The 26,098-nt window shown below is 53.9% G+C and overlaps 2 protein-coding genes across 2 annotated transcripts; one reads left to right on the forward strand and one right to left on the reverse strand.

Moving 5' to 3' along the window:
- Positions 1-32: 32 nt before the first annotated feature.
- Positions 33-8,786, reverse strand: wdr83 (WD repeat domain containing 83). Its single transcript, XM_072490789.1, has 9 exons — positions 8,656-8,786; positions 7,932-8,052; positions 7,252-7,357; positions 6,300-6,348; positions 4,677-4,803; positions 4,466-4,533; positions 3,260-3,368; positions 1,325-1,439; positions 33-341 (listed from the first exon to the last, which is right to left on the reverse strand). Exons 1-9 carry the CDS (start codon positions 8,756-8,758, stop codon positions 189-191), a joined length of 951 nt encoding a protein of 316 aa, XP_072346890.1. The 5' UTR covers positions 8,759-8,786; the 3' UTR covers positions 33-188.
- Positions 8,747-21,093, forward strand: wdr83os (WD repeat domain 83 opposite strand). The gene is made up of 4 exons (XM_072490791.1): positions 8,747-8,845; positions 15,626-15,731; positions 18,425-18,522; positions 19,968-21,093. The coding sequence occupies exons 1-4, from the start codon at positions 8,811-8,813 to the stop codon at positions 20,032-20,034; spliced, it is 306 nt and encodes a 101-aa protein (XP_072346892.1). The 5' UTR covers positions 8,747-8,810; the 3' UTR covers positions 20,035-21,093.
- The last annotated feature ends 5,005 nt before the right edge of the window (positions 21,094-26,098 follow it).

A 26,098-nucleotide genomic window follows, 5' to 3' on the forward strand; every position in this document is an offset into this window, starting at 1 on the left:
CTCCGGACATTAGAAACACAAATTAACTCCACTTGCAGTGAATCTGCAACCTCGGAAAAGGGTTGTTTTATTCAACATAAAATAATTCAAACAAAACAGGGACAAGATTCTGACATCGGCCTCATTGCTGTCCGAGTGAGGCTCAGAGAGAGCTCGTCCTGTCCTTTAGCCCCCGGGACTGGCGATGATCACAAAGCGCTCTGCGTGTCCACCTCGTAGGTCTCGTCTCCCCAGAGCTGGACGACACCCTGAGTGGCAGTGAGCAAACAGGACTGTGTGGGATGGTAGCTCACGGACTGCACCACCCCCTTCCCAACAGGTAGAGTGACAGCAAGGGATCCCTGTCACCAATAAAATACAGCATATCAACATGAGCTTTACAGACAAATCTCCGTGTTTCATCGCACAGTAAGTTCCCACAAACAGCAATCTGACAATGACGACAAGGTCATCTGTCGGTTAAGAAATAAGCTTTGATCAGGTCGAACTGCTCGGGCTCTTCCCATAACCATGACAACCGAAGAGCAGAAACAATCCCGACCACAGCATCTCTGAACACGCAGAGCCTGCATTACCGGCACAAATGTCAAGAGTGGAATGTAGATCCACAAGGTTGTCACTTGGGAGGTGGATGTGTTGCCGGGTGTCAGTTAGTGACCATTCCTTCTGTGGGTGCCCAGACTGCGGGGTTTCCAACACAGCCAGTCCACGAGTTTAATCAGTTAGAGCACAGAAAGAGGCCATTCATTCTCCTGTAATCCTGAACATTCTGCCTTTGCCGATAAGTCAAATTCCTTCTTGAGTGATTCAATTGAACCTGCCCACACCACACTCAGACAGAGCGATCCAGATCGTAACCACACTCGGACAGAGCGACCCAGCTCCCAACCACTCAGACAGAGCAATCCAGACCGTAACCACACTCAAAAGACAGAGCGATCCAGATTGTAACCACGCTCAGACAGAGCGATCCAGATCCTCCACCTTCCTCAGACAGAACGATCCAGATCCTAACCACGCTCAGACAGAGCGATCCAGATCGTAACCGCACTCATACAGAGCGATCCAGATCCTAACCACACTCAAAAGACAGAACGATCCAGATCGTAACCGCACTCATACAGAGCGATCCAGATCGTAACCATCCTCAAGACAGAGCGATCCAGATCCTAACCACACTCCGACAGACAAATGGGAACAGTTTCTCTCGGTTTACTCTCATGATTCTGAATATTTCTATAAAATCTCTTCTCAAGGGGACTCCGCAGGATCTGGTAGCAGAAGTGATCAGGACAATAAATTTCACATCTGGCGATCTGCTCACCTTGACCAGATCCCAAAAATAGACGAGTCCATCCTCAGAGCCGCTCACCACGTGTGTGTCAGACTCATTGAAGCAACAATCCAGCTTATATTCTGTGTTCTTGTGTCCCGTATAGCTGTTGGTACAAAGTGAAGCTCAGAATAATAATAATAATGATTATTATTAAAGTTTTCAGCGTGTGGGGAATGGGTTTTGGTTCAGTCCCAACGGTCACTCAAACTCCCACGGCACTGACTCCACTGGGAGACGGGCAAGGGGAGTCACTCCTGCCCAATCGCTGGGGCGAGGGGAGAAAATCACTTCTGGCCAATCACAAGCTTAATGTTGGGGATGCAAACAAGCTGAGGAGCTGAATCTCCGCCCTCCTGTCTCGTGGCAAATTCTGGTGCAAAGTTACGCCCCAGTTTTCTGATTGGCACAATGTGGGGAGAGTCTCCACTCTGCGGGAGGGGGCGTTGGGAAATATCCACTCTGTGGGGTAATGGGGGTGGGAGGGGGGAGTACCCACTCTGGTGTAATTGGGGGGGGGGGGGGGGGGGAGTTATCCACACTGGGGGGTAATGGGGGGTGGGAGGGGAGTATCCACTCTGGGGGGTAATGGGAGGGGAGTATCCACTCTGGGGGGTAATGGGAGGGGGGGGAAGTATCCACTCTGGGGGGTAATGGGGTATCCACTCTGTGGGGTAATGGGGGGGGGGGGAGGAAAGAGTATCCTCTCTGTGGGGTAATGGGAGGGGGAGGGGAGTATCCACTCTGGGGGAGGAGGGGAGTATCCACTCGGGGGGGGTAATGGAGAGGCGGGGGGGGGGGGGGGGAGGTATCCACTCTGTGGGGTAATGGGGTGGGAGGGGAGTATCCACTCTGGGGGGGGGGGGGCAAGGGGAGTATCCACTCAGGGGGGTAATGGAGAGGGGGGGGGGGGGGGGGAGGTATCCACTCTGTGGGGTAATGGGGTGGGAGGGGTGTATCCACTCTGTGGGGAAATGGGGGGGGAGGGGAGTATCCACTCTGGGGGGGGGGGGCAAGGGGAGTATCCACTCTGGGGGGTAATGGGGGGGGGGGGGGGGGGGGGAGTATCCACACGGGGGGGTAATGGGGGGGGGGGGGGGGGGAGAATCCACTCTGGGGGGTAATGGGGGGGACTCACACCAGTTCAGGAGGGCACAGGAACAAGACTGTCACTCGGAGCAACTGATCCGACACTTCACAGAAACCAATCCTTGCTTCACATGATGTCCACCCGAGAGATTTTAAAAAGTATTTTTATGCAGTGACCCTGAGAGAGAGAGTCTGATTTGTGAGTGTGATCGGAATAGTGTTTGGAGTGCAGTCAGTCAGTTAGGATTTGGGGAGAGAAGGAAGCCGAGAGGCCAGCGACAAGCTGCTCACAGTGAGGGGAAGCCAGGGAGAGTCTTGTTTCACATCCCAGTTGGCGAGAACTCAGAATTTCCCTTCGTCCTGGCCAGTTAAACTAAAGAACTGAGTGAAAGGGGCGGCACAGTGGTTAGCACAGCTGCCTCACTGCTCCAGGGTCCCAGGTTCGATTCCACGCTGGGTCACTATCTGTGCGGAGTCTGCACGTCCTCCCCGTGTGTGCGTGGGTTTCCTCCGGGTGCTCCGGTTTCCTCCCACAGCCCAAAGATGTGCAGGTTAGGCGGATCGGCCATGATAAATTACACCAGGGATGTGCAGGTTTGGCTATGGGGTTACGGGGATAGGATGGAGGGTCATTCGAAGGGTTGGAGCAGACTCGATGGGCCGAATGGCCTCCTTCTGCCCTGTAAGGTTTCTACGATGTCACTCACAGGAAACCGCACAAAAATAGAATCTCCCAGTGAACCATTGCGATGCTGGTCAGTGCCGAGTGCCCTGAACTATCATCACTGCCTTTAGCTCTCCTGTCCCAGAACATGAGAGATACAAGATTTGACTAACTCTCCAAGGAGCTCCCCAGTCTCCTTATCCAGCAGGCGCAGTGTGAAATCCAGGCTAGAGCTGAGCGAACACTGACCATCCCGGCTCCAACACACACTTGATATCGGACCTGCAGGAGAAGAAAACAAAGGTCTGTCTGTCATAGAGACACACATTGTCTGACTGTAACATTGAGAGTGACACACACTCGCACTGAGACACACACTGACTGACTGTAACACAGAGTGACACACACCAGCACTGTGACACACACTCGCACTGAGACACACACTGACTGACTGTAACACTGAGAGTGACACACACTCACACTGAGACACACACTGACTGACTGTAACACTGAGACACACACTGACTGACTGTAACACTGAGAGTGACACACACACTGACTGAAACACTGAGAGTGACACACACTTGCACTGAGACACACACTGACTGACTGTAACACTGAGACACACACTGACTGACTGTAACACAGAGTGACACACACACTGACTGAAACACTGAGAGTGACACACACTCGCACTGAGACACACACTGACTGACTGTAACACTGAGAGTGACACACACTCGCACTGAGACACACACTGACTGACTGTAACACTGAGAGTGACACACACTCGCACTGAGACACACACTGACTGACTGTAACACTGAGAGTGACACACACTCGCACTGAGACACACACTGACTGACTGTAACACAGAGTGACACACACTCGCACTGAGACACACTCTGACTGACTGTAACACAGTGACACACACTCGCACTGAGACACACACTGACTGAAACACAGTGACACACACCAGCACTCATAGAACATACAGTGCAGAAGGAGGCCATTCGGCCCATCGGGTCTGCACCAACCCACTTAAGCTCTCACTTCCACCCTCTCTCCGTAACCTAATAACGCCTCTTAACCTTTTTGGTCACTAAGGGCCAATCATGGCCAATCCACCTAACCTGCACATCTTTGGACTGTGGGAGGAAACCCACGCAGACACGGGGAGAACGTGCAGACTCCACACAGACAGTGACCCAGCGGGGTATCGAACCTGGGACACTGGCGCTGTGAAGCAACAGTGCTAACCACTGTGCTGCCAGCACACAGAGACACTGACTGTTCTATACTGAGATTCACACAATGACTCTCTTACTGAGAGGGGTATTCACGCTCCAATGATTTAAGTTATCTTGTTCAGCACTTACTTCCAATGAAATCTACAAACACCTGTCCCATCCGTAGATCATACCTCCGAATACGTCCATCAACGGACCTAAAACAACAGGAGGCGGTTATGGGGCAGAGTAAATCTACTCGTTACACATGGTTCCCTGAAGCTCAGGCCAATCACAAGGGTTCCATCTGTACCTACAAGTGGGTTTCTTCCACTTCTTGCTGCCCCTTGCGTTAACTCACCCGGACAGGATTTCGTGGTCTGAGACTTGGACACTGGAAACCCCATCCTTCGCCTCATCCAGGATTTGAATCGGCTCCGATGTCCGTGAACGGCAGTCCCAGCATCGAATGGAGGTGTCGATGGAACCTGCAATCAGACTCCCCACTTAGTTAACATAGTAACAAACTGTAAATAATGTGGCAGCTAACTCGTTTTTAAAAAATAAATTTAGAGTACCCAATTCATATTTTCCAATTAAGGGGCAATTTAGCGTGGCCAATCCACCGACCCTGTACATCCACGGGTTGTGGGGGCGAAACCCACGCAGACACGGGGAGAATGTGCAAACTCCACACGGACAGTGACCCGGGGCCGGGATTGAACCTGGGACCTCGGTGCCGTGAGGCAGCAGTGCTAACCATTGTGCCACGTGCTGCCTTCTGCAGCTAACTCTTAATAAAAACAACCAGATAAATAAGCAGAAAGGATGAGACTGAACAGTACGACAGGCTCAAGGGGCAGAATGGGCGATTCTGCTGACCTCGCCTGCTGACCCACTAATGTCTGCTACTGACCTCTGCCCCCACCTGCTGACCCACTGACCTCTGCCCCCACTGACCTCTGCCCCCGCCTGCTGACCCACTGACCTCTGCCCCCGCCTGCTGACCCACTGACCTCTGCCCCCGCCTGCTGACCCACTGACCTCTGCCCCCGCCTGCTGACCCACTGACCTCTGCCCCCGCCTGCTGACCCACTGACCTCTGCCCCCGCCTGCTGACCCACTGACCTCTGCCCCCACTGACCTCTGCCCCCGCCTGCTGACCCACTGACCTCTGCCCCCGCCTGCTGACCCACTGACCTCTGCCCCCGCCTGCTGACCCACTGACCTCTGCCCCCACCTGCTGACCCACTGACCTCTGCCCCCGCCTGCTGACCCACTGACCTCTGCCCCCGCCTGCTGACCCACTGACCTCTGCCCCCGCCTGCTGACCCACTGACCTCTGCCCCCACCTGCTGACCCACTGACCTCTGCCCCCACCTGCTGACCCACTGACCTCTGCCCCCACCTGCTGACCCACTGACCTCTGCCCCCACCTGCTGACCCACTGACCTCTGCCTCCACCTGCTGACCAACTAACATCTGCCTGTGACGTACTGACCTCTGCCCCCATCTGCTGACCACTCTCCTGTCCTGCCTGCTGACCCACTGACCCCACCTGCTGACCCACTGACCTCTGCCCCGCCTGCTGACCCACTGACCTCGCCCCCTGCCTGATGACCCACTGACCTCTGCCCCCGCCTGCTGACCCACTGACCTCTGCCCCCGCCTGCTGACCCACTGACCTCTGCCCCCGCCTGCTGACCCACTGACCTCTGCCCCCGCCTGCTGACCCACTGACCTCTGCCCCCACCTGCTGACCCACTGACCTCTGCCCCCGCCTGCTGACCCACTGACCTCTGCCCCCACCTGCTGACCCACTGACCTCTGCCCCCGCCTGCTGACCCATTGACCTCTGCCCCCGCCTGCTGACCCACTGACCTCTGCCCCGCCTGCTGACCCACTGTTGATTGATTTAGGAAACTTTCTGGGAGTGGGATTGCTGTGTTTTGTGAGCAGATCCCACAGGAGGCTCCACACTTACCTGAAACAATGACCGTGGATTCCTCGTTGAATTGAACACAATTCACTTTCTGTAAAGAAATAGAAAGAATGTGATATTTGAAGGAGGAGTGTTAGAAAAGTGACTGGAGCTGGCAGTGTAACTTTGAGGAGGATTTGGAAGGGGGGGGGATGGAGAACTGTATAATGTGGGGCAAGACAGCTAGAAGCAAAATCACAGACTGCATCTCCATAGCTGCAGGAGAGGCAAACAGCGAGTTCACAGATCACAGAATTGTCACGACACAGGAGAGCATACGGCCGATCGAGTCTGCGCCCACTCTCACAAGCAGCAGTGAGACTCGGAGCCACAATGTTTCTATTCAAATCCCTTCTGAATGCCTCAATCTGACTGACATCTCTGCCCCTGGATCCCTCCCCAGCACCATTCCCGTTAGTCACATTCTTCATTGTTTTTAAAAGTTCTTTCATAAGATGGGTGTGTCGGCCCAGTCAGCATTCACTGCCCATCCCAATCGTCCTCCGGCTGCTCGTACAGTCAGAGGTTTGCAGCACAAACAGGCCCTTTGGCCCATGGCGTGTGTGCGTCGCTGTGAGGGGTCCCGCCTTGAACACCCTCTCAGACGGCGAGTTCCAGACTCCCACCACCCTCCGGGTGAAAAAGCTTCTCCCCACATCCCCTCCAAATCTCCTGCCCCTGAACGTAAATCTAAGCCCCCTGGTTACTAACCCCTCTATGGGGAAACGCTCCTTCCTACCCACCCTATCCATGCCCCTCATAATTTTATACACCTTGACCAGGTCCCGCTCCTCACCTCCTCAGCCTTCTCTGCTCTAAGCTGCCTTCTTGAGCCTGTGCTGTAGGTACACCCGCTCAGCTGTTAGGGAGGGGGTGGCAGGATTTTGACCCAGTGACAGTGATGGAACGGTGATGTAGTTCCACGGCGCTCCATTGATTAACAGAACTTCCTTACCCCTCCGTGACCCCGGAACTTCCGGACCAGCTTTCCCGTGGCCACATCCCACAGGATGACAGTTTTGTCGGCTCCACATGAACAGATCTGACTATTATCACAGGAGCTGAGGGAAATACGAAAGGAAAGTGAATCAGCGGGAAGCTGGAGCAGGAAGAAATGCAAAAAGGTTCAAGAGAATGTCAGACCCCACACTCTGCTCCATGGCTAAAGGGGGCTGGGGGACCTCAGAGCAAAGGTCAGGGAGGGGGGGGCACATCAACATCAAAGCAACACAAATGTAAAAGAAATATCTGGGTTGGAGATGAGGAAACAACAGAAGCAACTGGTGCAGAAGGCCATTCAGCCCATCAGAGCTGTGCCAGCCCTCTCAGTTACTCCTCGCCATACTGGGTAAAGTCAACGCGTCTGGCAGCCTCTGTGGAGAGAAAAACAGAGATAATGTTTTGTACCGAAGTTCTGCAGGAGGGTGAAAGGGACTCGCAATGTTAACTCTGTCTCTCCACAGATACTGCCACACCTGCTGAGTTCATCCAGTGTTCGGTTTCCAGGTTTCAAACATTTGACAGTATTTGGTGCTCACTGAGCTGCTGCGAATGGCAGTGGGAGGTGAAATCCACCACCTCGGACAACACTGTTCACTGTGTAAACTGGGAGAGGTGTGAGAGCGAGCTCCTTACCCGGCAGCATCCAGAACTTCATATCCATGTCCACAATAGGTCTTCAGGAGAGTTCCTCGGTGTGGATTCCACAGCTTTAGAGATTTGTCACTACCACATGTCAGACAGTAATTACCATCCACTGTGGACAAAATACAGAGTATCAGACCTATGTACAGCAGCGTCGGAAACAGCACCGTCGGGAGGGGGAGAGGGAAGGGGGGGAGGGAAGGGAGGGAGGGAAGGGGGGGAGGGAAGGGGGGAAGGGGGGAAGGGGGGAGGGAAGGGGGGGAAGGGAGGGAAGGGGGGGAAGGGGGGGAGGGGGGGAAGGGGGGGAGGGAAGGGGGGGGGAAGGGGGGGAGGGAAGGGGGAAGGGGGGGAAGGGGGGGAGGGGGGGAAGGGGGGGAAGGGGGGAAGGGGGGAGGGGGGGAAGGGGGGAAGGGGGGAGGGAAGGGGGGGAAGGGGGGGAGGGGGGGAAGGGGGGGAGGGAAGGGGGGGGGAAGGGGGGGAGGGAAGGGGGGGAGGGAAGGGGGGGGAGGGGAAGGGGGGAAAGGGAAGGGGGGAAAAGGGGGGGAAAGGGGGGGGGGGAGGGGAGGGGAGGGGGGAGGGGGGGGGAGGGGAGGGGGGGGGAGGGGAGGAGGGGAGGGGAGGGGGAGGAGGAGGGGAGGGAGGGGGGTCCGGTCCCTGCGGGTTTTTTTTTTGGGGGGGGGGGGGGGGGGTCTTTCGCTACCGGCGGCGCAGTTACCGTTGAATCGCGCCGCCCGCACGGCGCGCTGGCCGGTGGGGATCTCCCGGATCCGCCGCGTCGGGAGCCGCGGAATCTGAGGCCGCGGAACCGGAAACGCCATCACTGACTGACCGACACACTTCCGGGTCAGGGGTCAAGTGCTCAGCAACAAGATGGCGGATGTGCGGCGGCCGAACAAAATCCTGAGGTAAAAGTCCCGGGAATCCCGATCAAAACCTGTGAATCCGGAGAGAAACTGAGAGGGTAGCACAGTGGTTAGCACAGTTGCTTCACAGCGCCAGGGTCCCGGGTTCGAAAGACGCGCTGTTAGGTGGATTGGCCAGGACCAATTGCCCTGTGATGTGGAGGCTGAAATGATGGGTTGGGGGGATTGGGCCTCGGTGAGCTCTGTTCCAGTCGGTCAGTGCAGGCTCAATGGGCCAAATGGCCACCTTCTGCACTGTGCCAACCCTGAGACAGGCCACTTGGCACCTCCTGGTCCTGCTGCAGCTTATTCTCCACTCGATTGATTGATTTATTGTCACATGGGCTGTTTAGCACCGGGCTAAATCGCTGGCTTTGAAAGCAGACCAAGGCAGACCACCAGCACGGTTCAGTTCCCGTACCAGCCTCCCCGAACAGGCGCCGGAATGTGGCGACTAGGGGCTTTTCACAGTAACTTCATTTGAAGCCTCCTTGTGACAATAAGCGATTTTCATGTACCGAAGTACAAAAAAGATTCTCAAGATGGCGCCGGAGAGAGGCGACTCCCTGCGAGCTCTCCCCAACAGAACCACTTTTTACTTCACTTATACTCGTTCTAATCTTTTAAAAATTAGTTCTAAAACTAACATTATTACTAACCTCTATGCCAGTGTTTATGTAGTTACATTGTATATGTTGTGTTGCCCTATTATATATTTTCTTTTCTTCCCTTTTCTTCCCATGTATTTAATGATCTGTTGAGCTGCTCGCAGAAAAATACTTTTCACTGTACCTCGGTACACGTGACAATAAACAAATCCAATCCAGTCGAATGAAAAGAATGTATTTGCGGCCGAGGGAATGTACACAGTAAGTACATAGTAGACAGAAGAATAATCAACAGAGAATATTGACAAATGGTACATCGACAAACAGTGATTGGTTACAGTGTGGAACAAGGGGCCAAACAAAGCAAATACATGAGCAAGAGCAGCATAGGGCATCATGAATAGTGTTCTTACAGGGAACAGATCAGTCCGAGGGGGAGTTGTTGAGGAGTCTTGTAGCTGTGGGGAAGAAGCTGTTCCCATGTCTGGATGTGCGGGTCTTCAGACTTCTGTACCTTCTGCCTGATGGAAGGATCTGGAAGAGGGCAAAGCCTGGGTGGGTGGGGTCTCTGACAATGCTGTCTAGCTTCCTGAGGCAGCGGGAAGTGTAGACAGAATCAATGTGGGGGTGGCAAGCTTGTGTGATGCATTGGGCTGAGTTCACCACACTCTGCAGTTTCCTGTGATCTTGGACCGAGCAGTTGCCATACCAATCTGTAATGCAGCCGAATAGGATGCTCTCCATGGCACATCTGTAGATGTTTGTGAGAGTCGATGCAGACATGCCGAATTTCTTTAGCTTCCGTAGGGCTTTCTTGACAGTTGACAACGTGAGTGGACCAGGATAGACTGTTGGTGATGGTGACCCCCAGGCTCTGACAAATCTCCCTCTTCACTTATCCTGCTCTTTTTCATCTGCAATGTTTCAGTCTTCACTTGAATCACTGGCTTGTTCTGAATTCCTCATTGAATTTCTTGGTAACTACCTGATATTGATGGCCCCTTTCCAACAGGGCCTTTTACTATATAACACTGGGTACAGTACTGGTGGGAACGGGTCTGTCATTCTATAACAGTGGGGTACAGTCCTAGCAGGGATGGGTCTATTACTGTATAACACTGGGGTACACATGGGGACATAGAACATAGAATTTACAGTACAGAATGAGGCCATTTGGCCCATCGAGTCTGCACCGACACTTGGAAAGACCACCCCACTTAAGCCCACACTTCCACCCTATTGCCATAACCCAGTAACCCCTGCTAACCTTTTTTCTGGACACTGAGGGCAATTTAGCATGGCCAATCCACATAACCTGCACATCTTTGGACTATGGGAGGAAACCCACGCCGACACGGGGAGAACGTGCAGACTCCACACAGACAGTGACCCAAGCTGGGAATCGAACCTGGGATCCTGGAGCTGTGAATGCTAACCACTGTGCTACCGTGACACAGACCCATCCCCGTACTGGTGGGGACGGGTCCGTCACTGTATAACACTGGGGTACAGTACTGGTGGGGATGGGTCTGTCACTGTATAACACTGGGGTCCCGTACTGGTGGGGACGGGTCTGTCGCTGTATAACACTGGGGTACAGTACCGGTGGGGACGGGTCTGTGTCTGTATAACACTGGGTTACAGTACTGGTGGGGACGGGTCTGTCACTGTATAACACTGGGGTACAGTACTGGTGGGGACGGGTCTGTCACTGTATAACACTGAGGTACAGTACTGGTGGGGATGGGTCTGTCACTGTATAACACTGGGGTACAGTACTGGTGGGGACGGGTCTGTGTCTGTATAACACTGGGGTACAGTACTGGTGGGGACGGGTGTGTGTCTGTATAATACTGGGGTACAGTACTGGTGGGGACGTGTCTGTCACTGTATAACGCTGGGGTACAGTACTGGTGGAGACGGGTCTGTCACTGTATAACGCTGAGGTACAGTACTGGTGGGGACAGGTCTGCGCTGTATAATCCTGGGTACAGTACTGGTGGGGACGGGTCTGTGTCTGTATAACACTGGGGTACAGTACTGGTGGGGACGGGTCTGTGTCTGTATAACACTGGGGTACAGTACTGGTGGGGACGTGTCTGTCACTGTATAACGCTGGGGTACAATACTGGTGGAGACGGGTCTGTCACTGTATAACGCTGAGGTACAGTACTGGTGGGGACAGGTCTGCGCTGTATAATCCTGGGTACAGTACTGGTGGGGACGGGTCTGTGTCTGTATAACACTGGGGTACAGTACTGGTGGGGACGGGTCTGTGTCTGTATAACACTGGGGTACAGTACTGGTGGGGACGGGTCTGTCACTGTATAACACTGGGGTACAGTACTGGTGGGGACGGGTCTGTCGCTGTATAACACTGGGGTACTGTACTGGTGGGGATGGGTCTGTCATTGTATAACGCTGAAGTACAGTACTGGTGGGGACGGGTCTGTCATTGTATAACACTGGGGCACAGTACTGGTGGGGACGGGTCTGTCACAGTATAACACTGGGGCACAGTACAGGTGGGGACAGGTCTGTCACTGTATGACACTGCGACACAGGGCAGCACGGTAGCCTTGTGGATAGCACAATTGCTTCACAGCTCCGGGGTCCCAGGTTCGATTCCAGCTTGGGTCACTGTCTGTGCGGAGTCTGCACACCCTCCCCGTGTGTGCGTGGGTTTCCTCCGGGTGCTCCGGTTTCCTCCCACAGTCCAAAGATGTGCAGGTTAGGTGGATTGGCCATGATAAATTGCCCTTAGTGTCCAAAATTGCCCTTAGTGTTGGATGGGGTTACTGGGTTATGGGGATAGGGTGGCGGTGTTGACCTTGGGTAGGGTGCTCTTTCCAAGAGCCGGTGCAGACTCGATGGGCCGAATGGCCTACTTCTGCACTGTAAATTCTATGAATGACACAGTACTGGTGGGGACGGGTCCGTCACTGTATAACACTGGGGTACAGTACTGGTGGGGACGGGTCTGTCACTGTATAAAACTGGGGTACAGTACTGTTGGGGCGGGTCTGTCACTGTATAACACTGGGGTACAGTACTGGTGGGGACGGGTCTGTCACTGTATAACACTGGGGTACAGTACTGGTGGGGACGGGTCCGTCACTGTATAACACTGGGGTACAGTACTGGTGGGGACGGGTCTGTGTCTGTATAACACTGGGGTACAGTACTGGTGGGGACGGGTCTGTCACTGTATAACACTGGGGTACAGTACTGGTGGGGACGGGTCTGTCACTGTATAACACTGGGGTACAGTACTGTTGGGGCGGGTCTGTCACTGTATAACACTGGGGTACAGTACTGGTGGGGATGGGTCTGTCACTGTATAACACTGGGGTACCGTGCTGGTGGGGACGGATCTGTCGCTGTATAACACGGGTACAGTACTGGTGGGGATGGGTCTGTGTCTGTATAACACTGGGGTACAGTACTGGTGGGGACGGGTCTGTGTCTGTTTCACACTGGGGTACAATACTGGTGGGGACGGGTCTGTGTCTGTATAACACTGGGGTACAGTACAGGTGGGGACGGGTCTGTCACTGTATAACACTGGGGTACAGTACTGGTGGGGACGGGTCTGTCACTGTATAACACTGGGGTACAGTACTGGTGGGGATGGGTCTGTGTCTGTATAACACTGGGGTACAGTACTGGTGGGGACGGGTCTGTCACTGTATAACACTGGGGTACAGTACTGGTGGGGACGGGTCTGTCGCTGTATAACACTGGGGTACAGTACTGGTGGGGACGGGGCTGTCACTGTATAACACTGGGGTACAGTACTGGTGGGGACGGGGCTGTCACTGTATAACACTGGGGGACAGTACTGGTGGGGACGGGTCAGTCACTGTATAACACTCGGGTACAGTACTGGTGGGGACGGGTCAGTCACTGTATAACACTGGGGTACAGTACTGGTGGGGACGGGTCTGTGTCTGTTTCACACTGGGGTACAATACTGGTGGGGACGGGTCTGTGTCTGTATAACACTGGGTTACAGTACAGGTGGGGACGGGTCTGTCACTGTATAACACTGGGGTACAGTACTGGTGGGGACGGGTCTGTCACTGTATAACACTGAGGTACAGTACTGGTGGGGACGGGTCTGTCACTGTATAACACTGGGGTACAGTACTGGTGGGGACGGGTCTGTGTCTGTATAACACTGGGGTACAGTACTGGTGGGGACGGGTGTGTGTCTGTATAATACTGGGGTACAGTACTGGTGGGGACGTGTCTGTCACTGTTTAACGCTGGGGTACAGTACTGGTGGAGACGGGTCTGTCACTGTATAACGCTGAGGTACAGTACTGGTGGGGACAGGTCTGCGCTGTATAATCCTGGGTACAGTACTGGTGGGGACGGGTCTGTGTCTGTATAACACTGGGGTACAGTACTGGTGGGGACGGGTCTGTCACTGTATAACACTGAGGTACAGTACTGGTGGGGACGGGTCTGTCACTGTATAACACTGGGGTACAGTACTGGTGGGGACGGGTCTGTGTCTGTATAACACTGGGGTACAGTACTGGTGGGGACGGGTGTGTGTCTGTATAATACTGGGGTACAGTACTGGTGGGGACGTGTCTGTCACTGTTTAACGCTGGGGTACAGTACTGGTGGAGACGGGTCTGTCACTGTATAACGCTGAGGTACAGTACTGGTGGGGACAGGTCTGCGCTGTATAATCCTGGGTACAGTACTGGTGGGGACGGGTCTGTGTCTGTATAACACTGGGGTACAGTACTGGTGGGGACGGGTCTGTGTCTGTATAACACTGGGGTACAGTACTGGTGGGGACGTGTCTGTCACTGTATAACGCTGGGGTACAATACTGGTGGAGACGGGTCTGTCACTGTATAACGCTGAGGTACAGTACTGGTGGGGACAGGTCTGCGCTGTATAATCCTGGGTACAGTACTGGTGGGGACGGGTCTGTGTCTGTATAACACTGGGGTACAGTACTGGTGGGGACGGGTCTGTGTCTGTATAACACTGGGGTACAGTACTGGTGGGGACGGGTCTGTCACTGTATAACACTGAGGTACAGTACTGGTGGGGACGGGTCTGTCACTGTATAACACTGGGGTACAGTACTGGTGGGGACGGGTCTGTGTCTGTATAACACTGGGGTACAGTACTGGTGGGGACGGGTGTGTGTCTGTATAATACTGGGGTACAGTACTGGTGGGGACGTGTCTGTCACTGTTTAACGCTGGGGTACAGTACTGGTGGAGACGGGTCTGTCACTGTATAACGCTGAGGTACAGTACTGGTGGGGACAGGTCTGCGCTGTATAATCCTGGGTACAGTACTGGTGGGGACGGGTCTGTGTCTGTATAACACTGGGGTACAGTACTGGTGGGGACGGGTCTGTGTCTGTATAACACTGGGGTACAGTACTGGTGGGGACGTGTCTGTCACTGTATAACGCTGGGGTACAATACTGGTGGAGACGGGTCTGTCACTGTATAACGCTGAGGTACAGTACTGGTGGGGACAGGTCTGCGCTGTATAATCCTGGGTACAGTACTGGTGGGGACGGGTCTGTGTCTGTATAACACTGGGGTACAGTACTGGTGGGGACGGGTCTGTGTCTGTATAACACTGGGGTACAGTACTGGTGGGGACGGGTCTGTCACTGTATAACACTGGGGTACAGTACTGGTGGGGACGGGTCTGTCGCTGTATAACACTGGGGTACAGTACTGGTGGGGATGGGTCTGTCACTGTATAACACTGGGGTACCGTGCTGGTGGGGATGGGTCTGTGTCTGTATAACACTGGGGTACAGTACTGGTGGGGACGCGTCTGTCACTGTATAACACTGGGGTACAGTACTGGTGGGGGCAGGTCTGTCGCTGTATAACACTGGGGTACAGTACTGGTGGGGACGGGTCTGTCGCTGTATAACACTGGGGTACAGTACTGGTGGGGACGGGGCTGTCACTGTATAACACTGGGGTACAGTATTGGTGGGGACGGGTCTGTCACTGTATAACACTGGGGTCCAGTACTGGTGGGGACGTGTCTGTCGCTGTATAACACTGGGGTACAGTACTGGTGGGGACGGGTCAGTGACACGAATACCGAATCTCTACGTGAGGAATGTTCTTACCTTTTGGACCTCAATTTGTAAAAGGTGGTTTATTAATTCCAGGTACAAACCACCGGCGAGTGACAATAATCCAACTCTGGAGGACCCAACTCCTGATTATATGAATCTGCTCGGGATGATTTTCAGCATGTGTGGCCTGATGTTGAAGGTACTCCCATCCCATCATTTCCTACAGCCCTTTTGGAACTGGGGTTTGATATTGGATATGGTTTGGGAATGGGGTTTGATGCGGGATGTGGTTTGGGATCGAGGTTTGATGTGGTTTGGGATCGGGGTTTGATGCGGGATGTGGTTTGGGATCGAGGTTTGATGTGGTTTGGGATCGGGGTTTGATGTGGTTTGGGATCGAGGTTTGATGTGGTTTGGGATCGGGGTTTGATGCGGGATGTGATTTGGGATCGAGGTTTGATGTGGTTTGGGATCGGGGTTTGATGCGGGATGTGGTTTGGGATCGGGGTTGGATGTGGTTTGGGATCGGGGTTGGATGTGGTTTGGGATCGGGGTTGGATGTGGTTTGGGATCGGGGTTTGATGTGGTTTGGGATCGGGGTTGGATGTGGTTTGGGATCATGGTTTGATGTGGTTTGGGATCGGTGTTTGATGTAGTTTGGGATCGGGGTTTGATGCGGGATGTGGTTTGGGATCGGGGTTGGATGTGGTTTGGGATCGGGGTTGGATGTGGTTTGGGATCGGGGTTTGATGTGGTTTGGGATCGGGGTTTGATGTGGTTTGGGATCGGGGTTTGATGTGGTTTGGGATCGGTGTGTCAAATCCCAAATTTCTTTACCCGTCAGTCTGGCCTCAATAAAAGTCGAGATGGATTTGCAGGTACAGCATTAGTTATTTTATTTAGCTTGCAGGCTTTCCTCAATTCTCAGGAGCACTTAAGATTCTGGCAATTTCAATCAATTGCTTTCGAAAATAATAACTTTTATCAAAGAGGTGGAGAAACCCACTGGTTTCCTTTAATTAATTCAAAACGTAACTTTGCTGGAGTTCACTGACTCAAAGGAAAGGTATCCGATTACACTACAGGCTGCTGCTGTTATCTCAAGGCCTGAGTGAGAAGCACTGTCTGTCGTCTTTAACTTTGGCTGCTGCTGTTAACCCTTTGAGAGACTTCTGCTTCAACCAATATGCAGCATCCAGCTGTATGGATGTTCTTGTCTTGAAATTTATCCAAGCAATTCCCCACAATCTCAACTAGTCCTCAGAACTGCGTTTTTCGCCACTACAGTCCAAGGGTACAATTTTTTTTTAGCTTAATCAACTATAGATTTATAAAACACACACATGGAATTGAATCATCTTCAGATTTAAAAACACTTATACTGGACTGAACCTTCACGACTGAAGTCCCATCAGCCATAAAAACACTTATACTGGACTGAACCTTCACTACTGAAGTCCCATCAGCCATAAAAACACTTATACTTGGAATTGAATCATCATTTTAGATGTCCCATCAACCCAAAACCTAACCCAAGCCGAATCAACAATATGAAATCCCATCAATTAAATTTCTAATCCCCAGACTGACCTTTGATTTCGTCGAGACGATCTTTCCGTACCAACCGCGAGTGACCAGACTAATCAGACGATAAGAAGAGGGGAAAAATCAATGCGCGGGTCATTTTCCAGCTGTACATTGTGGGCCTTTTTTCCCCATCCTCCTGTTCATAATCAGTCTAATTCTGATTTCGCAATTTGTCAGAACCGTCTTGAGAAATCCCGGGTTTCGGCACCAATTGTCAAATCCCAAATTTCTTTACCCGTCAGTCTGGCCTCAATAAAAGTCGAGATGGATTTGCAGGTACAGCATTAGTTATTTTATTTAGCTTGCAAGCTTTCCTCAATTCTCAGGAGCACAAAGCACATCCTGCTTCGTACACTTCTGGAATCAAGTGAGGCTGTAGAACAAAGGAGTCTGTACTGATACATTCAAATGGCATCAAGTTTCACATACACGATTCCCATAGGTCATCCTATACCCCTCCTGACCTGTTGATATATTCTGATTGGCTCACTTCCAATCCCTTCCTCTGGCCCCTATTACCCAGCATCCTTTTCTCCTCCTTTGGTGGACACCTCCCCCTTGCTTTGCCATGCGGTCTGAAATCCTTTGTCTGTGAACTCACCAGAATGAGACTGGCCTATCTCTACATTACATTAATTAATAGCTCTAAAGTAACTATTTTATATCACATTCGTCAGGTGTTTGTTGTGGTTTGGGATTGGGGTTTGATGTGGTTTGATGCGGGATGTGGTTTGGGATCGGGGTTTGATGCGGGATGTGGTTTGGGATCGGGGTTTGATGTGGTTTGGGATCGGGGTTTGATGCGGGATGTGGTTTGGGATCGGGGTTTGATGCGGGATGTGGTTTGGGATCGGGGTTTGATGCGTCAATCTGTCGCTATGACAGACGTCAGTCTCACTGACTTGCAGTTTCCCTCTTCCTGTCCCTGTCCCATTTGAATAATCAATGTACATTTGTTATCTTCCAATCTAATGGAAACTTTGGTCAATCTAGGGGGTTTGGGGAAAAAAAATTCCCCTATCCTTAAAGTGACAAAGCCAATGTGCAGAGTGGACGGCCCAAACACCTAATACATCTCATTGCTCCAAAAAAGCAATTCCTGGTCCCCTCAAGAGAGACACACGATCCAGGCTGACAAGGAAATGCGACTTTCCTCATCTTGGGCTCGATCTGCGGCTTGACCTTAGCCTGAAGGCTGAGAGGTGAGGGGGGTTTTGGAAAATTAAAACCAAGGCATCAACTATCTCACTGCTACTTAACTATAGACTTTCGATTGACCGCTCTCTCACTTCTTCCTCTCTCTAGTTGAAGTGGTGTGCATGGATTGCTGTTTACTGCTCCTTTATCAGTTTTGCAAACTCCCGCAGCTCTGAAGACACCAAACAAATGATGAGCAGCTTCATGTGAGTAAAACCTTTTACTCCTCTGTTCAACACATTTACTTTAGCTTAAAATGTGATAAATATTTCTGAGCCAAAGATGTCCTTTTAGTCCATGTAGGAGACTGTACACAGTCGCATCACACACACAAAACAATCAGATAAATGAACACATCATCTGTGTTGTAATGATGTTGATTGTGGAAAATGTATTGGCCTCCGGACACCAGAAAGAGTTTGAGAACTTTTATCTCCGAGGACAGACAGGGTCTCGGTATGAACAGCGCAGTACTGACCTCTGACAGTGCGGCACTCCGTCAGTACTGACCCTCTGACAGTGCAGCACTCCGTCAGTACTGACCCTCTGACAGTGCAGCACTCCCTCAGTACTGACCCTCTGACAGTGCGGCACTCCCTCAGTACTGACCCTCTGACAGTGCGGCACTCCGTCAGTACTGACCGTCTGACAGTGCAGCACTCCCTCAGTACTGACCCTCTGACAGTGTTGCACTCCCTCAGTACTGACCCTCTGACAGTGCGGCACTCCCTCAGTACTGACCCTCTGACAGTGCGGCACTCCCTCAGTACTGACTCTCTGTCAGTGCGGCACTCCCTCAGTACTGACCCTCTGACAGTGCAGCACTCCCTCAGTACTGACCCTCTGACAGTGCAGCACTCCCTCAGTACTGACTCTCTGTCAGTGCGGCACTCCCTCAGTACTGACCCTCTGACAGTGCAGCACTCCCTCAGTACTGACCCTCTGGCAGTTCAGCACTCCGTCAGTACTGACCCTCTGACAGTGCAGCACTCTCTCAGTACTGACCCTCTGACAGTGCAGCACTCCCTCAGAACTGACTCTCTGACAGTGCAGCACTCCCTCAGTACTGACCCTCTGACAGTGCAACACTCCCTCAGTACTGACCCACTGACAGTGCAGCACTCCCTCAGTACTGACCCTCTGACAGTGCAGCACTCCCTCAGTACTGACCCTCTGACAGTGCGGCACTCTCTCAGTACTGATCCTCTGACAGTGCAGCACTCCCTCAGTACTGACCCTCTGACAGTGCAGCACTCCCTCAGTACTGACCCTCTGACAGTGCGGCACTCCCTCAGTACTGACCCTCTGACAGTGCAGCACTCCCTCAGTACTGACCCTCTGACAGTGCGGCACTCCCTCAGTACTGACCCTCTGACAGTGCAGCACTCCCTCAGTACTGACCCTCTGACAGTGCGGCACTCCCTCAGTACTGACCCTCTGACAGTGCGGCACTCCCTCAGGACTGACCCTCTTGAGGCACATTTTGATGTGACTTATTGCTGGATATTGGGGCCTTGGGGCGGGCGGGATGGCGAAGGAGATTACTTTGAGAGTTTTGATGGTGGTGGAGTTGATTTGCCGAGGACTGGAGACCATATTTTAAAATTGTTTTACTGTCGCGACCTCTGATCTTTCACCTCTTGTTTTTCAGGTTGTCAATTTCAGCAGTGGTGATGTCGTACCTGCAGAACCCACAGCCAATGTCACCACCATGGTAACGGCCAGGCCCCTCCCCTAACCCCAGTAACACCATGGTAACGGCCAGGCCCCTCCTCCAGCCCCAGTAACACACATGGTAACGGCCAGGCCCCTCCCCCAGCCCCGGTAACACCATGGTAATGGCCAGGCCCCTCCCCCAGCTATGGTAACACCATGGTAATGGCCAGGCCCCTCCCCCAGCTATGGTAACACCATGGTAATGGCCATGCCCCCTCCCCCAGCTATGGTAACACCATGGTAATGGCCAGGCCCCTCTCCCAGCTATGGTAACACCGTGGTAATGGCCAGACCCCCCCCCCCCCAGCTCCAGTAACACCATGGTAATGGCCAGACACCCCCCCCCCCCCCCCAGCTCCGGTAACACCATGGTAACGGCCAGGCCCCTCCCCCAGCTATGGTAACACCATAGTAACGGCCAGGCCTCTCCCCCAACCCGGGTAACACCCACGGTAATGGCCAGGCCCCTCCCCCAGCTATGGTAACACCATGGTAACGGCCAGGCCTCTCCCACAGCCTGGGTAACACCCATGGTAACGCCCAGGCCCCTCCCCCAGCTCTGGTAACCCCATGGTAACGGTCAGGCCCCTCCCCCAGCTATGGTAACACCATGGTAACGGCCAGGCCCTTCCCCCAGCTATGGTAACACCATGGTAACGGCCAGACATCCCCCCAAACTCCGGTAACACCATGGTAACGGCCAGACCCCCCCCAACTCTGGTAACACCATGGTAATGGCCAGGCCCCCCTCAGTAATGACTGGTACCGGGGCCAGCCATCTCTGAACCAGCTCCCCTCCCTCCACTCCCCTCTCTCCCTCCACTCCTCTCCCTCCCTCCCCAGCCCTCTCCTCTTATGGCCGCTGGTGCCTCCCTGTGCTGGTAGCTGACCTGTGCCACCCAGCGTCCGCCCCATTCCTCAATCCCAGGAGAGCAGAAATATAAAACCGTCTACCTCTTTGGACATGGATTGTGTTGTACAAAATCAGAGGAGAGTCTGTGTGATGCCGAACAATAACTTGATTCAATCTTTGGAATAAAGTCTCATGAGCTTTACAGTTACTTTTCATTGTGACTTTAGATTGAATCAGATCGGGGAGGTTCTGAATCCGGCAGGGTCCAGGCCGGGGAGGGTCCGGATCGGGGAGCGTCTGGATTGGGCAGGGTCCGGGAGGGGGAGTGTCCGGATTGGGGAGTGTCCGGATTGGGGAGTGTCCGGATTGGGGAGTGTCCGGATCGTGGGGTGTCCGGATCGGGGGGTGTCCGGATCGGGGGTGTCCGGATCGGGGGGTGTCCAGATCGGGGGGTGTGTGGGCAGGGGAGTATCCAGATTGGGGTGTGTACGAGTCTGGGAGTGTCCGGGCCGGAGAGTGTCCGGATCAGGTAGGGTCCGGGCCGGGGAGTGTCCGGATCGGGAGGGCACGGGTCGGGGAGGGTCTGGATGGGGGAGGGTCCGGCCTGGGGTGGGTGTAGGTAGACCCACTATGCTGTCAGGCAAGGACTGATTCGGGGCAGTCAGCATGGCTTTGTGCGTGGAAAATCATGTCTCACAAATTTGATTTGAGTTTTTTGAGGGGGTGACCAAGAAGGTAGATGAGGGCAGTGCAGTAGACGTTGTCTACATGGACTTTAGCAAAGCCTTTGACAAGGTACCGCATGGTAGGTTGTTGCAGAAGGTTAAAGCTCACGGGATCCAGGGTGAGGTTGCCAATTGGATTCAAAATTGGCTGGACGACAGAAGGCAGAGGGTGGTTGTAGAGGGTTGTTTTTCAAACTGGAGGCCTGTGACCAGTGGTGTGCCTCAGGGATCGGTGCTGGGTCCACTGTTATTTGTGATTTATATTAATGATTTGGATGAGAATTTAGGAGGCATGGTTAGTAAGTTTGCAGGTGACACCAAGATTGGTGGCACAGTGGATAGTGAAGAAGGTTATCTAGGATTGCAACGGGATCTTGATCAATTAGGCCAGTGGGCAGACGAATGGCAGATGGAGTTTAATTTAGATAAATGTGAGGTGATGCATTTTGGCAGATCGAATCGGGCCAGGACCTACTCAGTTAATGGTATGGCGTTGGGGAGAGTTATAGAACAAAGAGATCTAGGAGTACAGGTTCATAGCTCCTTGAAGGTGGAGTCGCAGGTGGACAGGGTGGTGAAGAAGGCATTCGGCATGCTTGGTTTCATTGGTCAGAACATTGAATACAGGAGTTGGGACATCTTGTTGAAGTTGTACAAGACATTGGTACGGCCACACTTGGAATACTGTGTGCAGTTCTGGTCACCCTATTATAGAAAGGATATTATTAAACTGGAAAGAGTGCAGAAAAGATTTACTAGGATGTTGCCGGGACTTGATGGTTTGAGTTATAAGGAGAGACTGGATAGACTGGGACTTTTTTCCTTGGAGCGTAGGAGGCTTAGGGGTGATCTTATAGAGGTCTATAAAATAATAAGGGGCATAGATAAGGTAGATAGTCAACATCTTTTCCCAAAGGTAGGGGAGTCTAAAACTAGAGGGCATAGGTTTAAGGTGAGAGGGGAGAGATTCAGAAGGGCCCAGAGGGGCAATTTCTTCACTCAGAGGGTAGTGAGTGTCTGGAATGGGCTGCCAGAGGTAGTAGTAGAGGCGGGTACAATTGTGTCTTTTAAAAAACATTTAGATAGTTACATGGGTAAGATGGGTATAGAGGGTTATGGGCCAAGTGCGGGCAACTGGGACTAGCTTAATGGTAAAAACTGGGCGGCATGGACTGGTTGGGCCGAAGGGCCTGATTCCATGCTGTAAACTTCTATGATTCTATGAGTTCCAGGATGTTGACCCAGTGAAAGAACGGTGATGTATTTCTAACTCAGGGTGGTGAGTGACTTGGAGGGGAACCTCCAGGTGTTGGGGTTCCCAGGTACCTGCTGCTCTTGTCCTTCTAGATGGTAGTGGTCGTGGGTTTGGAAGGTGCTGACTGAGGAACCTTGGTGAGTTGCTGCAGTGCTTCTTGTAGATGGTACGCACGGCTGCCACTGTTCGTCGGTGGTGGAGGGAGTGAATGTTTGTGGAAGGGGTGCCAATCAAGCGGGGCTGTTTTGTTCTGGATGGTGTCGAACTTCTTGAGGGTTGTTGGAGCTGCACTCATCCAGGCAAGTGGAGACTATTCCATTACACTCCTGACTGGTGCCTTGTAGATGGTGGACAGGCTTTGGGGCAGGAGGTGAGTTACTCACTAGGATTCCCAGCCTCTGACCTGCCCTGGTAGCCACAGTATTAATGTGGCTGGGTCCAGTTCAGTTTCTGATCAATGGTAACCCCCAGGCTGTTGATTGTGGGGGATTCAGCGGTGGTAATGCCATTGAATGCCATGGGGCGGTGGTTAGATCCTCTTTTGTAGGAGATGGTCATTGCCAGGCACTTGTGTAAGTTGCCACTTGTCAGCCCAGGCCTGGATATTGTCCAGGTCTTGCTGCATTTGGTCAGGGACTGCTTCATTACCTGGGGAGTCACAAATAATGCTGAACATTGTGCAGTCATCCGCACACATCCCCACTTCTTTTTTTTTAAATTTAGAGTGCCCAATTCATTTTTTCCAATCAAGGGGCAATTTAGTGTGGCCAATCCACCTACCCTGCACATCTTTGGGTTGTGGGGGCAAAACCCATGCAAACACGGGGAGAATGTGCAAACTCCACACGGACAGTGACCCGGGGCCGGGATTGAACCTGGGACCTCAGCGTTGTGAGGCAGCAGGGTTAACCCACTGCGCCATCGTGCTGCCCTACATCCCCACTTCTGACCTTATGATGGAAGGAAGGTCATTGATGAAGCAGCTAAAAATGGCTGGGCCGAGGACACCACCCTGAGGAACTCCTGCAGTGATGTCCTGGAGCTGAGAGGATTGACCTCCAACCACCACAACCATCTTCCTTTGTGCTGGGAATGGTCCCAACCAGCGGAGAGTTTTCCCCCTGATTCCCATTGACTCCAGTTTAGCTCGGGCTCCTTGATGCCATACTCGGTCAAATGCTGCCTTGATGTCGAGGGCAGTCACTCCCACCTCACCTCTGGCATTCAGCTCTTTTGTCCGTGTTTGAACCAAGGCTGTAATGAGGTCAGGAGCTGTGTGACCCTGGCGCAAGCCAAACTGAGCGTCTGTGGGCAGGTTCTATGACACATTTGGGCAATTTTCCACATTACCGGTAGATGCCAGTGTTGTAGCTGTACTGGAACAGCTTGGCTAGGGGTGCGGCAAGTTCTGGAGCACTTGTCTTCAGTACTATTGCCGGGATATTGTCAGGTCATCTGCCTTTGCAGTATCCAGTGCCTTCAGTTGTTTCTTGATATCACGTGGAGCGAATCATATTGGCTGAAGACTGACATCTGTGATGCTGGCGCCTCCGGAGGAGACCGAGATGATCATCCACTCGGCATTTCTGGCTGAAGATTGTTGCGAATGCCTCAGCCTTGTCTGTTGCACAGATGTGCTGGGCTCCTCCATCATTGAGAATGGGAATATTTGTGGAGCCTTCTCATAGAATCCCTGCAGGAGACCATTCAGTCCATCGGGTCTGCACCCCACCTCAGCCCGGTCTCCCAGCCTATTCCTGTAACCTCACCTCGGGGAAGTTTAGCAAAGCTAATCCACCTGACCGTCACATCTTTGGCCTGTGGGAGGAAGCAGAGGACTTGGAGGAAACCCACATAGACATGGGGAGAATGTGCATTCAGTAGTAATCGGCCTTCCTGTTTTTGATTCCGAAGTGAATAACCTCACACTTATCCAAATTATCCTGCATCTGCCATTGGTTTGCCCACTCGCCCAACCTGTTCCAATAACAGAGCAATTTAACACGGCCAATTCACTGACGCTGCACATCTTTGGGTTGTGTGAGACCAATTTGCTGACTTGGTGGCCCCCCCCCCCCATGTCCTGTCCTCCCCTCCCCCCCCAATGTCCTCCCCCCCCCTCCCCCATGAGCCCCTCCCCCCCATGTGCCCCCTCCCCCCATGATACCGCCCCATGATACCCCCCCCCAGATACACCCCCCATGATACCCCTCCTCCCCCCATGATACCGCCCCATGATACCCCCCCCAGATACACCCCCATGATACCCCTCCTCCCCCCATGATACCCCCCACCCCCCCACACGCCCATGATACGTCCCCCCACCCCTCCCCATGATACGTCCCCCCACCCCTATGTGCCCCCTCCCCGTGCCACCTCCCTCCCCCCATGTGCCCCCCTCCCTCCCCCATGTGCCCCCTCCCTCCCCCATGTGCCCCCTCCCTCCCCATGTGCCCCCTCCCTCCCCATGTGCCCCCTCCCTCCCCATGTGCCCCCTCCCTCCCCATGTGCCCCCTCCCTCCCCCATGTGCCCCCTCCCTCCCCATGTGCCCCCTCCCTCCCCATGTCCCCCCTCCCTCCCCCATGCGCCCCCTCCCCCGTGTGCCCCCTCCCCCCATGTGCCCCCTCCCTCCCCCATGCGCCCCCTCCCTCCCCCCCATGCGCCCCCTCCCTCCCCCCCATGCGCCCCCTCCCTCCCCCCCATGCGCCCCCTCCCTCCCCCCCATGCGCCCCCTCCCTCCCCCCCATGCGCCCCCTCCCTCCCCCCCATGCGCCCCCTCCCTCCGCCCATGCGCCCCCTCTCTCCCCCCATGCGCCCCCTCCCTCCCCCCATGCGCCCCCTCCCTCCCCACATGCGCCCCCTCCCTCCCCCCCATGCGCCCCCTCCCTCCCCCCCATGCGCCCCCTCCCTCCCCCCCATGCGCCCCCTCCCTCCCCCCCATGCGCCCCCTCCCTCCCCCCCATGCGCCCCCTCCCTCCCCCCCATGCGCCCCCTCCCTCCCCCCATGCGCCCCCTCCCTCCCCCCATGCGCCCCCTCCCTCCCCCCCATGCGCCCCCTCCCTCCCCCCCATGCGCCCCCTCCCTCCCCCCCATGCGCCCCCTCCCTCCCCCCATGCGCCCCCTCCCTCCCCCCCATGCGCCCCCTCCCTCCCCCTCATGCGCCCCCTCCCTCCCCCTCATGCGCCCCCTCCCTCCCCCCCATGCGCCCCCTCCCTCCCCCATGCGCCCCCTC

The sequence above is a fragment of the Scyliorhinus torazame genome, chromosome 27 (assembly GCF_047496885.1).
Source record: "Scyliorhinus torazame isolate Kashiwa2021f chromosome 27, sScyTor2.1, whole genome shotgun sequence".
NCBI classification, from domain to species: domain Eukaryota; kingdom Metazoa; phylum Chordata; class Chondrichthyes; order Carcharhiniformes; family Scyliorhinidae; genus Scyliorhinus; species Scyliorhinus torazame.

Coding starts and splice junctions, on each gene's coding strand:
- wdr83os (XM_072490791.1), top strand. CDS start 8,811: ATGGCGGATGTGCGGCGGCCGAACAAAATCCTGAG. Junction 8,846..15,625: donor CGGCCGAACAAAATCCTGAG/GTAAAAGTCCCG, acceptor TATTAATTCCAG/GTACAAACCACCGGCGAGTG. Junction 18,523..19,967: donor CAAATGATGAGCAGCTTCAT/GTGAGTAAAACC, acceptor CTTGTTTTTCAG/GTTGTCAATTTCAGCAGTGG.
- wdr83 (XM_072490789.1), bottom strand. CDS start 8,758: ATGGCGTTTCCGGTTCCGCGGCCTCAGATTCCGCGGCTCCCGACGCGG. Junction 6,349..7,251: donor AGTTCCGGGGTCACGGAGGG/GTAAGGAAGTTC, acceptor ATTTCTTTACAG/AAAGTGAATTGTGTTCAATT. Junction 1,440..3,259: donor ACTGGGGAGCTCCTTGGAGA/GTTAGTCAAATC, acceptor TTGTACCAACAG/CTATACGGGACACAAGAACA.